The 12,273-nt window shown below is 35.4% G+C and overlaps 1 protein-coding gene across 3 annotated transcripts in view; it reads right to left on the minus strand.

The window, feature by feature from the left end:
- The window catches only part of ASCC1 (activating signal cointegrator 1 complex subunit 1), an 81,696-nt gene that overhangs the window by 59,007 nt on the left and 10,416 nt on the right, over window positions 1-12,273 (minus strand). For all 3 annotated transcript variants that reach the window (XM_039872072.1, XM_039872073.1, XM_039872071.1), the window contains exon 5: window positions 11,417-11,595. In XM_039872072.1, the coding sequence (XP_039728006.1) occupies window positions 11,417-11,595 (179 nt within the window). The remainder of the gene's footprint in view (window positions 1-11,416; window positions 11,596-12,273) is intronic.

Consider the following 12,273-nt stretch of genomic DNA (forward strand, 5'->3'; position numbering starts at 1 on the left):
AATCTTCAAATTATATTCACATATATTATCTTCTAGGAACTCCAAGCATAACAAAGGTTTGTGATTTAGCAATAAAAGGCCTTTAACCTGGAATACAGAGTCTAGGGTTCTAATTGCAAATCTGTTGCAAACCAGCTGTAACTAGGCAAGCCTAGTTTACCTCTAAGGCAAAGACCCTATAAAATTTTTACATGCTCCCACAAAATCTATAAAAAAAGTACAAAATAGGTACTTGTGAGGGATCTAGCAATTAACTTCCTGATATTCTATGTAAGGCAAAAAAGGAAATAAGCATGGAAGCCTTCTCCTACGTTCATTATATTTTCTATTTTTTGTGGCCAAATTCCATTAAATTACTTCTAGGCAGACCACATAAACCTCATGCACATAGGAAAGTTATTCAAATAAGGCCCATTGGTGACAAGAGCTTTTGGCTTTGCAACCAGAGAGGGCTATGTTCAAATTCTAATTCTGGGCCCTATCAACAGTGTGACCTAAAGTCAGTTATTCAGTCACTCTGAAACTCAATTTCATCATCCATAAAAGGCATTTCCTTCTCAGGGTTTTTCTGAGGGTTAAATAAAATATATGTGGAGCCTCTGGAACATAGTAGTATAAATACAGGCTTCCCTCTCTTCTTTTCACATGACCTTGCAACACTCTAAACAAATTTCATCTTTGCTCTCCTTTTTAAAACACCATCAAGAGCTAAATTAGGCTCTGCTGATTCATTTCTATTTTTCTTTAAGAACATTCCCTAAAGCTGACTTTGATTTGAGAGTCTCTATATGCTATTAATAAAAATACCTTAAGTTAAATAAGCTTCAGAAAACAGAGTTTTGATTCTTCTGGCTTATAAATTCTATCCAGACATAATTATGGAAAAGTGGAGAGGTTCTTAAAAACAAAGGACAAATATTCAAATGTCAGGTTTTAATACTGACCAGAAAAAGGACTGCATTTTCTAAATATCCTTACCTATTAAAAAGGAGCAAAGAGCATCTCCCCTTTACTAAAGAATCATCCCTCTTCCTTTAATGAGCGCAATAGTTAAAAATACTTTTCTAAAAGCTTAACTATTCCTTAATATTACCTGTAAGCACTAGTTAGCAATCCATCTACCAACCTACATTTATTCCCAAAGATAGACATGGGTCACATTCAAATGTTAGTGACGGGTTAATGGTACATCACCTATTCGAGTCAGAACCTCAGCTGCTTCTTGATGCCACACTTTCCCTCATGTTCCATACGGTAAGTGGTATACGACAACAGCTAACATATACAGTACTAGCTATGTGCCATGCTCTGCTCTAAACATCTTAAATTTATTAACTCATGTACTCTTCATATCAACACTAAAGGTAAGTACTATTATTATCGCCACTTTAAAGAAGACCTCTGAAACATCTCTGGAATATATCCCCTCCTGAATATGCTACATACCCTAGTCTTTTTTTCAACAGACTTTATCAATAGTATCTAACTGGTACCTTACTCCTTAATTCTCAAACTAACCTCCACATTGCCTTCAGGATTATTTCTCTACAATGTTAAGTTAATCATATTAGCCTCTACTTAAAATCTTTTCTAGTTCCTGAATACCTATATATTCAAAATCCTTAACTCACACAAGATCTTTCATGACCATTCACAAACAAGAGGATACCATTCACCTTTCAACTCTTAACACCTATCTCTTCCCTACCCTACCCACTTTCTAAGGCTCCATTCTTAACATACTCCTCACTCTCCCATGAACACAGCGGAATTGTATACCCCCATTCCTTGCCCAGAATGTTCATCTTCCCCTTACGAGCTTGGCAAAACTCTTGTTCTTCCTTCAAGACTCTGTCACCTCCCTTATTAAGCCTTTTCTAACCACTGGAGAACCTCTCCTCTGGGTACCCACTACACTCCCCTCTAATAGCACTTATCATACAGTACTATATTTCTGCAAGCAGTTAAATCCTATATTAAATACTCAGGCTTAGGGAGCTGAAGTACAGGGATAATGGTGATAATGTCTATAGTCAAACAACATTTCTTATATAATTGATCAGCACAAAGAAAGGTGATTTGAGGAAATGCTATTCTAAAAGGTAAATTCAGTTTCCTTGGAGAGTCTAGGTGAGGTCAAGGACAAACATGCTAACAAACAGAAAAAAAAGAGGTCGACTATTTTAAAGGAAGAAAAGAGAAGTTCAAGGAAGAGTGAGAGAAGGACAAAATAAGACCTGGAAGTAGAAAAGTTGTCTGTTGTATCAAAAATGTGACCTTCACAACAATGGTTAAAAATTAATAGCTGTGGTAGGCAGAATTCTAAGAATGACCCTCACCCTTGTATAATCTCCTCTCTTTTGACTATGGGTGGAAACTGTGGATGTGAGGAGACATCACTGCTGTGATTATACTATGTTATATGGCACAGTCAATCTTAAGATAGGGAGATTATCCCAGTGAGCCTGACCTATACACATGAGCTCTTTACAAAGCAGAGTTTTCTCTGGCTGGTGACAGAAGTCAGAGATTCAAAGCACAAGAAGGATTTAACAGAAGCTAGAGGGGCCATATGTCAAGGAAATGGGAACTAGACCTATCACCACAAGGAACTGAATTCTGTCCACAATCTGAATGGACCTGCAAGGGATTCTTCCCCAGGGCCTTCAGATAAGAAACCAGTCTGGCCAACATCTTGATTTCAGCCTCATGAGACCCTAAGCAGAGAACTCAGTTGAGCCCACCAGGTCTTGTGATCTAAAGTACTGTGAGATGATAAATGGGTGTTATTTTAAGTGCTAAGAATGAGGCAATTTACTATCAGCAATAGAAAACTAATACAGCAGGGTAGGGTGTGAAGGTAATCTAATAAAACTCAAATTTCAATAGTACCTTTCACCCCAAAGATCCCAAAAGGACTTGATATATTTGACATAAACTATAAAGGAGGATAAATTCACCTTCTCAAAAAAAAAAAAGAAAAGAAAAAATAATAATATTAATTTTTTTTTAGAAGATAAAGAATCTCACCTCTTTCAGTACGATTCAGGACTGAAGATGGATAATGCTTAATGAACAAAAGTCCTTGGAGGATATACGATCCATACATCTTTTTTTAACAATTAGGAAATAAGATATAATTTGGAGTTGAAAACCCAAGCACAACTGGGAAGACTCTGTTGCTCTTTTTCTAAATCCTCAATACTATGCAAATTACTACTCAATTCTAGTCAAGGCTGGTCCCAATGAAAATACCTACTGAAAGATTGGTGCAACTGGTTAACAGAAAAGCAACCATCAAAATATCTTCAGTTTAAACAGGATTTTTTTCCATTCAAATACGTTTCCACAGTGATGCCCAGAACTTACATATACATATATTCATTCTACTGGACTATATAAATTAGAGCAGTTACTAGGTCCTACAGAACTTTGTATCATTCACTCTACTGAGCATGGTGGCACTCATTAGCTGTGGTACCTTGGGCAAGTTACCCAATCTAAACTTCTATTTCTGCATCAGTAAATGGAATATCAGTATCTAGCTCATACAGATGGACTGCAGATTAAACAAAATAAACACAGGACGCACTCAGAACACTGTTGAGCACAATGCAAGAGCTTAGTAATTATTTGCTATTTTATATAAAACTTAGTGTAAACTGAGTAAATAAAAATACTGATAAACTCAGGCCTGTTTACAATATTACATATTATTAAAAGAAAAAAATGTATGAATAGCAGCATTATTCCTAACAGCCTCAAAGTGGAAATAACCCAAATGTTCATCAAGTGAATGAATAAATAAAATGTGGCATATCTATATAATAGAATATTGGGCCATAAAAAGAAATGAAGTAGTGTTACATGATAAAACATGGACTGCATTACAAGTGACAGATACCAGACATAAAAGGTCACATATCGTATGATTCCATTTATATGAAATATTCAGAATAGGCAAATCCATAGAGACAGAAATTAAATTAGTGGTTGTTGGGACAGAGGGACAGGGGCAACAAGGAGTAACAGCTTCTTTTTGGGGCTGATAGAAATATTCTAGAATTTAGATAGCAGCAATGGTTGCACAATATAATGAACGTACTAAAACCACTGAACTGTGTATTTTAAAAATGGGAATTTTATGTTATATAAATTTAAAAATGTATGAGAATGTCTCCTTTTGCCCATGAAGAGTTAACTTTATAGGACTTGCCCTCCTGCCATCAATAACTAGAAAACTAGATAAAATATATTTTTAAAAAATGTTTTCAGACATTGGATAACAGATAGTGATGGACTATGATTCCTAAAGAAAGAGAAACAAAAATACTAAGCACCATGCTGGCTTTCTGACTAGAGACAGTTTCCAGACATTGGCTTAGAGTGGGGCACCCAAAAAGAGCCCAGTGTTCCCTATGAATGGAGGTGACAAAAACTGGAATTCAGGAATGCCAAGGCAAAATTTGCAGGGCCAAGCACTGAAGAGCAGGAACCTATGTTAAAAAACAAACAAACAAACAAACAAAAACTACAATCTGCTCATGCACAGGGTAATAAGCCAGACAATACTGAAAGTTCAAACAGCAGAGAAACACTCAAGTTCTCAGCCAGAGTGGAGAGACCACTCTTGAATACAGAGAGCAATGAGCAGAGATTCCAGGAGGAATGCACCTTCATAATGAAGCTAACTTAGCCCTAGAGTAAATAATCCTCTAGATCTGTCCTTAAAAGGCTTAAAAACAAGCTTTGGGATGATTATGCTGATCCACAAATGACTATCTTCCAGAACAAAGTTTAAGACTCTAGTGGGAAAAAACAAAATGTGCTCTCAACAAAATAAATTCACAATGTTCACCATCCAATAAAATATGACCAGATGTGCAAGAAGCAGAAATATGTGACCCATAAGCAAGTAAAAAAATTGGTCAATAGAAATAGATCAAGAATGCCACTACACTAAAAGAATTAGCAGACAGTGACTTTAAAATAGCTATTACAAATAAGCTCATCTGTTTTAAGGAAAATATGAAGATATTAAAGAGCAAAAAGGATAATATTTAAAAAATGTAACTTCAGGAGTTATAAAAAAGAGCAAAAATGTAAATTCTATGGGATGGAATTAACAACTGATTAGGACCTGTAAAAAAAAAATTAGTGAACTTGAAAACATAGCTACAAAAACTATCCGAACTGAAGCAGGGAGAGAAAACGAAGTCTGGAAAACAAATGAACAAAGCTTCAGTAACCTGTGCAGTAACCAATATTAACTTGTCTAATGTATGTGGATTCAGAGTTCCAGAAAGAGAAGAAAAAAAGGAAACAGAAAAGATATTTAAGAAATAATGCCTGAAAATTACACAAACTGAAAGCAACATCAACATGATGGCAGACTAAGAAGATCCAGACCCTCATTCCCCCAGAGAAATACCAAATAAACAACAACATATAGACCAAAGTAGCTTCGGGAGAACTCTAGAAACCATTTAAGAAGCTGCAACAACCAAGAAACCATTTAAGAAGCTGCAACAACCAAGCAAATGCCTAACCAAGAGAAAACTGCACTCAAATGGTAGGAAATTTTGTTTTCTCTCCATGCTGAATAGCATGATGAAATCTTAAGCTGTCCAGCCTGAGACACGATTCATCCCTTTGTCCAGCTTATCCATGCTGTATACACTACCTGCCTGTTAGTCACTTAGTAGCCATTAGATTATCAGATCGATTGTCGCAGTATCTCAGTGCTTATGTTCGAATAACTCTTATTTTACTTAATAATGGCCCCAAAACGCAAGATTAATAATGCTGGCAACTCAGATACGCCAAAGAGAAGCTGTAAAGTGTATGTGCGTATAGGAAAGAACATAGTATACAGACAGTTCAGTACTATCTGTAGTTTCAGGCATCCATGAGGGGGCTGGTCTTAGAACATATCTCTGCAGATAAGGGGGTACTACTGTTAATATTAAAACCATGAGGGGTGGTTCCATAGAGTAGTGGTTAGCACGTCTGCTTTACATGCAGAAGGTCCTGGGTTCAAGCCCCGGTGGAGCCACAGCCCATACCCCAGGTGCACTAGGCTCCCCAGTGTACCAGGCCCCAGGTGTGCCAGGCCCCCAGGTATGTGATGCGAGCACGTGGGAGGAGATGCCCCGCCTTCAGAGATCCAGTTCTTAAGGGGGAGATGGCAACATCCGTAGGTCAGGGGTGGAAGTGGGGGGCAGGGGGGAATTAAAATAAATAAAAAAAAACATGAGATACCACAGCATGCCTACCAGAGTGGCCAAAAGCAAAATAAGACACCACCAAATGCTGGCAAGAATGTGGAGCAACCTAAACACTCTTACATCATTGTGGTAGAACAGGCACAACCTCTTTGGAAAAAGGTCTAACCGTTTCCTTATAAAACCAAATATATATCTGTACTTGATCCAACAATTATACTCCTAAATATTTGCTCAAGAGGAATAAACACCTATACTTAATACAAAGATTTCTGCACAAATGATTATATGTAATAACTTTATTTATAATAGACTAGAAGACTAGAAACCATCCAAATGTCCATCAACAGTTGAATGGATGAACAAATTTTGGTATGTTCAAGCAAAGGAATATTACTCAGCAATAAAAAGAAATTACTGTAACATATCGCAACATAAATGACTCTCAAAAATATTATGCTGAACAACAAAAAAAGCCATACAAAAGACTATATACTGTATTTATAAAAAACTCTAGTAAAGGGAAATCTAATAGTGACAGCAGGTAAGTGGTTGCCTGAAATTACTGGTAGATGAGATGACAGGGAGTGAAACTGACTGCAAAGAAATACAACAGAACTTTTTGGGGTGACGCAAATGTTCTATATCTTATTTGAGATGGTTATTACATGACCATGTCAAGACTCTATCAGAAACTCCATCAGAAACGTCAAATGAGTTTCTGAGGAACCAAAACAAGACTGAATGCTACAGTCTTTCAGGAAACAACTACTACCTCAAAGCTACTAGATTGGAACTTCCTAAGTTGGCATAATAAATACAGAGTACTACTGGAAATATCTACAGGCTTTGATAGCCAAGTGCCTGTCGTTTGTTTACCAGAATGAAATTCACTAAAAATTTCTTCCATTAATAGGTATATAATGGTCTCTTACTTATTTACTCTTTTCTGCTAGGCTTGTTTCCCTGCTGTCATCAAGACCTAATTTAAAAGCAGGAAGAAGGCAATGTCAGTATGAAGTCTCCCTGGAAGCAGGAAGGAAGTACTTTGGATTGATTAAGGCCAGCATGACATTCTCAGTGGCCAATCTCACTCCAGCCAAGTGAAAGTAATTATTCAAATATTTGTTCCCTGTCAGCCCATGATGTCAGGAGCCAAAAGGAAAGTGAGAAAGCATACACGAACATACACACAGAGAGAAAAAAGGCTAATCTATTATAATCTGCTTGTCACATACCAGGTATTTATAACGTTCCAAAAAATAAATAATTACAAGATAAATTATTTCAAAACTTACCCCAAATTTACCAGCCCATATTAAAGCTTCAGTGTTCCTGACCTTCTCATACCACACCTCCCACTCTCTCTGAAAATGAAATCATCGTGCTATAAAATGTTGAGGAATAAAGACATCCTGATGGTTTACTAAAGATAATTGGTAATATTCTGATGGTAAATTTTCTATATAGTATTTGAGCATTTGACTTATAGAAAAGCCCTTGTTCAAGCATATAAAAGCCAAATTAGTCACTTCAAAATGGGTTACACAGTGCTTATACTGCCTACTAATACTTGCCCAGTCTGAATCTACTCACCTTCATAGTCTCCTTCTTAGAAAATCAATTTGATCAATTCTCAGCTCCTACCCGACAAACATACTTGGATTATAATACTTCTTTATCTGTATATCTATATCTCACCATATTTTAACACCTAAGATCCAGCTTGACTAATATGGACTGGACGGGAGAAAGGAAAATAAAAGAGAAAAAGAGAAAAGGGAAGAAAAGGAAGAAAGGATCTTGTAGAGATTTTCGCCTGAAATATTTTCACTGACATTGCCCACAACTATCAGAGACAGCCCTCATCTACTCCTAACACTCTAAGTAATACTAATAACTTCAACCAGCCATAAAAACAGTAAGAGTAGCCAATACCATTTATGAAATGCTTATTATGTATCAAGTGCCATCCTGAGTACTTTATGTTATCTCATTTAATCCTTCCTGCAACTCTCCAAAGCAAGCTGTACAGATTTGAAGAGGTTTGCTGCCCAAGTCTATACAAAACAAGGAACCCAGAATCAGACCTAGGTCCATTGTTACCAGAAACAAAGATATCAATCATTGATCTATTTTATTACACATGCTTTTATTCTTCACTTTACAACAAGATTGAGAAAATAACATAAACATCCATATGTAAAAAAATGAACTTCAACCTAATTTCACACCTAATAAAAAAAATTAACTGGATCATAGATCTAAATATAAAAAAGCAAAAGTATGAATTCAAACAGAAAACCTTTGTGACTTGGGATTAGGCAAAGAGTTCTTAGACATGACATCAAAAGTACAATAGATTAAAAAAATTCATAAATTGGACTTCATAAAAATTTTAAACTTTTCTCAGCAACGACGCTAAAACACAAGTTACAGCCTGGGAGTAAATATTTGGAAATTACACATCCTTAAAAGAACTTGTATCCAGAATATATATGAAAGAACTCTCAAAACTCAACAGTAAGAAAATAATTTTTAAATAGGCAAAAGATGTGGACACCTCACTAAAGAGGATATAAGGATGGTTTTAAAAAAAGGGGGTCTACAGCCATGCCACCCTGAACGTGCCCAATCTTGTCTGATCTCGGAAGTTAAGCAGGTTAGTACTTGGATGGGAGACCACCTAGGAAGACCAAGAGCTGTAGGTGTAAAAAAAAAAAAAAAAAAACTCAGAGAAAAATGAGCCAAGACATGAAGAAACAAGAGTTAAACATATGAAAAAGTCTTATCTTACCAATAATCAAATAAATGAACAGTAAAGAATTATAACTCCGAGTGTTGGTAAGGGTGGGAAAAGAAAGTACTATAATATCTAATATATAAATATATTTATATAAATATATAAATATGTAAATATATTTATATAAATATATAAATATATTTATAAATATATTTATATAAATAAAGTACTATAATATTTCCTGAAGGTAATTTAAATCTACATATCAAAAACCAATATACACATACCCTTTTCCACTTTCAGGAATTTACTAAGAAACTAATTAGATTAGTGCAGAAAAACATATGTAGAAAAATATTCATAACATCATTATTCATGATAATAAAAATAGAAAATTAAAGAAATTATTATACAGCCATATAACAGAATAGTAAGCAGCCATTAAAAATAATGTCATCTTGTTCAGTAGTTAGGCATGAGCACAGGAGAGAAGGCCCAGTTCTGTAACCATAGAAACTTCCCTTGAAGACCTTCTTCAAAGATCTCCCAGAAATACCTCCCTTTTAGGGTTATAAATTACCTCAAATCCTAGAGCACAAAGGCCATAAAAGCTACTGGCTAAACCATCCACAGATGCCTGTGCAGAAGGTACTACCCTAAATTACCCACAATTTAAGCTTCATTATAATATCATGTTTATGCCTAATAGTTAACAATTCTAATTATAAGACTAAATTCTGGGTAAGCACATGCGTAGTAGGCAAAGTGTTATACAGCAATCAAATGTCAGTCAAGGTAACTTCACATACGGATCATCTAGGACCTCCCATCACAACCCAAATATAAACAGACCTTGCCATTTCTGAGTTGTTAAAGCTCTCCTTGCTGAAAACCCACTCCTTCCTTGGAGCATACTCTGTCTTCTCTCTTCACCTTCCAAATTCCACAGGGCTGCAGCCCTCCTTAGCATGGCCCATGTCCTTCTAAAATGCACCTTCAATAAATCTTACTTTTTCCAAATTTCGCCGACCTATAACTCTTTGCTGTGTCGGCAGGAAAGAACCAAGGGACAACACACAACACACCACCATCCTCCTCCTCCTACATGCCACTGGGGCAATGCCAGATTTCACCCAGAGGTAACGATCTGAACAGTTACTGAAATCAGATCATGTTTTAGTGATCACTACTGTAATTTCCTTTCTGGTCTCTAAAACCAAGGTAAAAGATTTAGGTTTTTGTTCAATAACAAGACAACGATCATGGTATAATGCTAAATTTCAAAGAAAACATGATATAAAACCATATACAAGACATATTTTTTAAATATGTGTGTATTCACACACACAAATATGCCACAATATTATCTCTCAATAGTGAGATTTGGGGTGACTTTTTAGTAATCTCTTCTTATTTTCTAAATTTTCATTAAGTCTATACTACTTTCATAATTTTTTTTACAGAAGCAACCTAAATGTCCATCAACAGATGATTGGATAAAGAAATTATGGTTCATATATACAATGGAATATTACTCAGCCATTGGAAAAAAATGAAATCCTATCATTTGCAATGACATGGATAGACCTAGAGGTTATTATGCTGAGTGAAATAAGTTAGACAGAGAAAAATAAATGCCATATGATTTCACTTATATATGGAATCTAAAGAACAAAAAGAACAAACTAATCAAAAACAGATTCACAAATATAGTGGACAATTTGGTTATGGACAGAGGGGAGGAGGGTTGGGGGCTGGGAGAATGGAGTGAAGGGTTAAAGAAGTATAAATTAGTAGTTAATAGTTGGTCACAGGGATGGGGAGCACAGCAGAAGAAATGCAGTTAGCATTAATATGATGGCTAGGTGGAGGACCAGGTGAGGGAGGGAACAATTGGAGGGATCATTTTATGAACTATATAGATGTCTAACCAATGTACTATATACTTGAAACTAATTCACATAAATAAATAATAAATAAATAAATAAATTACCTGAAATTATATCAAAAAAGTTTTAAAACTTGTTTTCTAATCTAAATTATCTGCTATTATCCTGGGCACAAGCATTTCACTGTTACATAAGTATGAATATTCCATATGCAAATTTGTTTTTTTATTTACTAACCCCAATAAGCCATGTCTGCCCAGGGGCAGAAGATCTACAGATAATGGCACCTCATTAACATTGCTATCCACAAGGTACAGAATGGTGTGTATATTTAGAAGATCTTTTTGTGCCTTGAAAATTTTAACGAATATTTCAGTAATACATAGAGATTCATGTACTGATGTCTGTATAAATTTTTTTAGTTCAGAATTAAAAGAAACCATCAGAAATAATTACCTTTTTTTAGTGGGAGTAGAGTTTATATATAGTGCTTGAATTATGAACCATTTTTGTACTCCTCATTATTCTTTTAAACTTTCTTTGTTTCATTTGCTGCTTACCATAGAGCACTTCTCCAGTACTTCCTCCTGGAACTTCAGGAATCGTTCCTGAACTTCAACTTCATTGAGGAAAAAGGCAAGAAAGTGAGTGAAGGGCTGCTTTCTTCTAAAAGTCAGCAAAAGAACATCAATCCGAGTTCGGGCTGAAATTACACCACTTCGATGCTGGCCAGTGATTACTATAAACAAAAAACAAAAGTGTTAAATGCTTAAGGATCATCTAATGCTTGTTAGATAGGTGACTTCTTGATACTGTGGGGAGCTAAAACAGTCCTGAATGTATACATAATTCTGAACAGGGGACAGTACCAAAGGTAAGAAAGTTACTAATGAATTCAATCTAAGCAGAATGAGGTCTAATACAGAATATCCTTAAGACCAGCTGATGAAGTAGAAAAATGAGTTTAAAAGATCCAAAGCAAAGCCTCATATCTTGTTAGGGGAATGAAAATGGTGAGCTGCTATGAAAAAGTTTGGCAGTTCTTTAAAAAGTTAAAAATAGAATTACCATATGATCCAGCAACTCCATTCCTAGATAGAAACCAAAAGAAGTAAAAACAGGTGTTCAAAAAAAACTCATATAAAAATATTCATAGAAGCTCTACGCACAAAACAAAAAGGTAGAAATAACACAAATGTCCATCGGCTGATGAATGGATAAACAAAATGTGGTATCACAATGGAATATTACTCAGCCAGAGAAAGAAATGAAGTACTGATAACAGTGAAAATATAGATGAATCTTGAAAACATTATGCTAAGTCAAAGATGCCAGACACAAAAGGCCACATATTCTATGTTTCCATTTATAGGAAAAATCCAGAACAGGCAAATTCATAGAGACAAAAAGCATATTA

This window comes from Pteropus medius, unplaced genomic scaffold (genome assembly GCF_902729225.1).
Source record: "Pteropus medius unplaced genomic scaffold, Ma_sr-lr_union100, whole genome shotgun sequence".
Lineage (NCBI taxonomy): Eukaryota > Metazoa > Chordata > Mammalia > Chiroptera > Pteropodidae > Pteropus > Pteropus medius.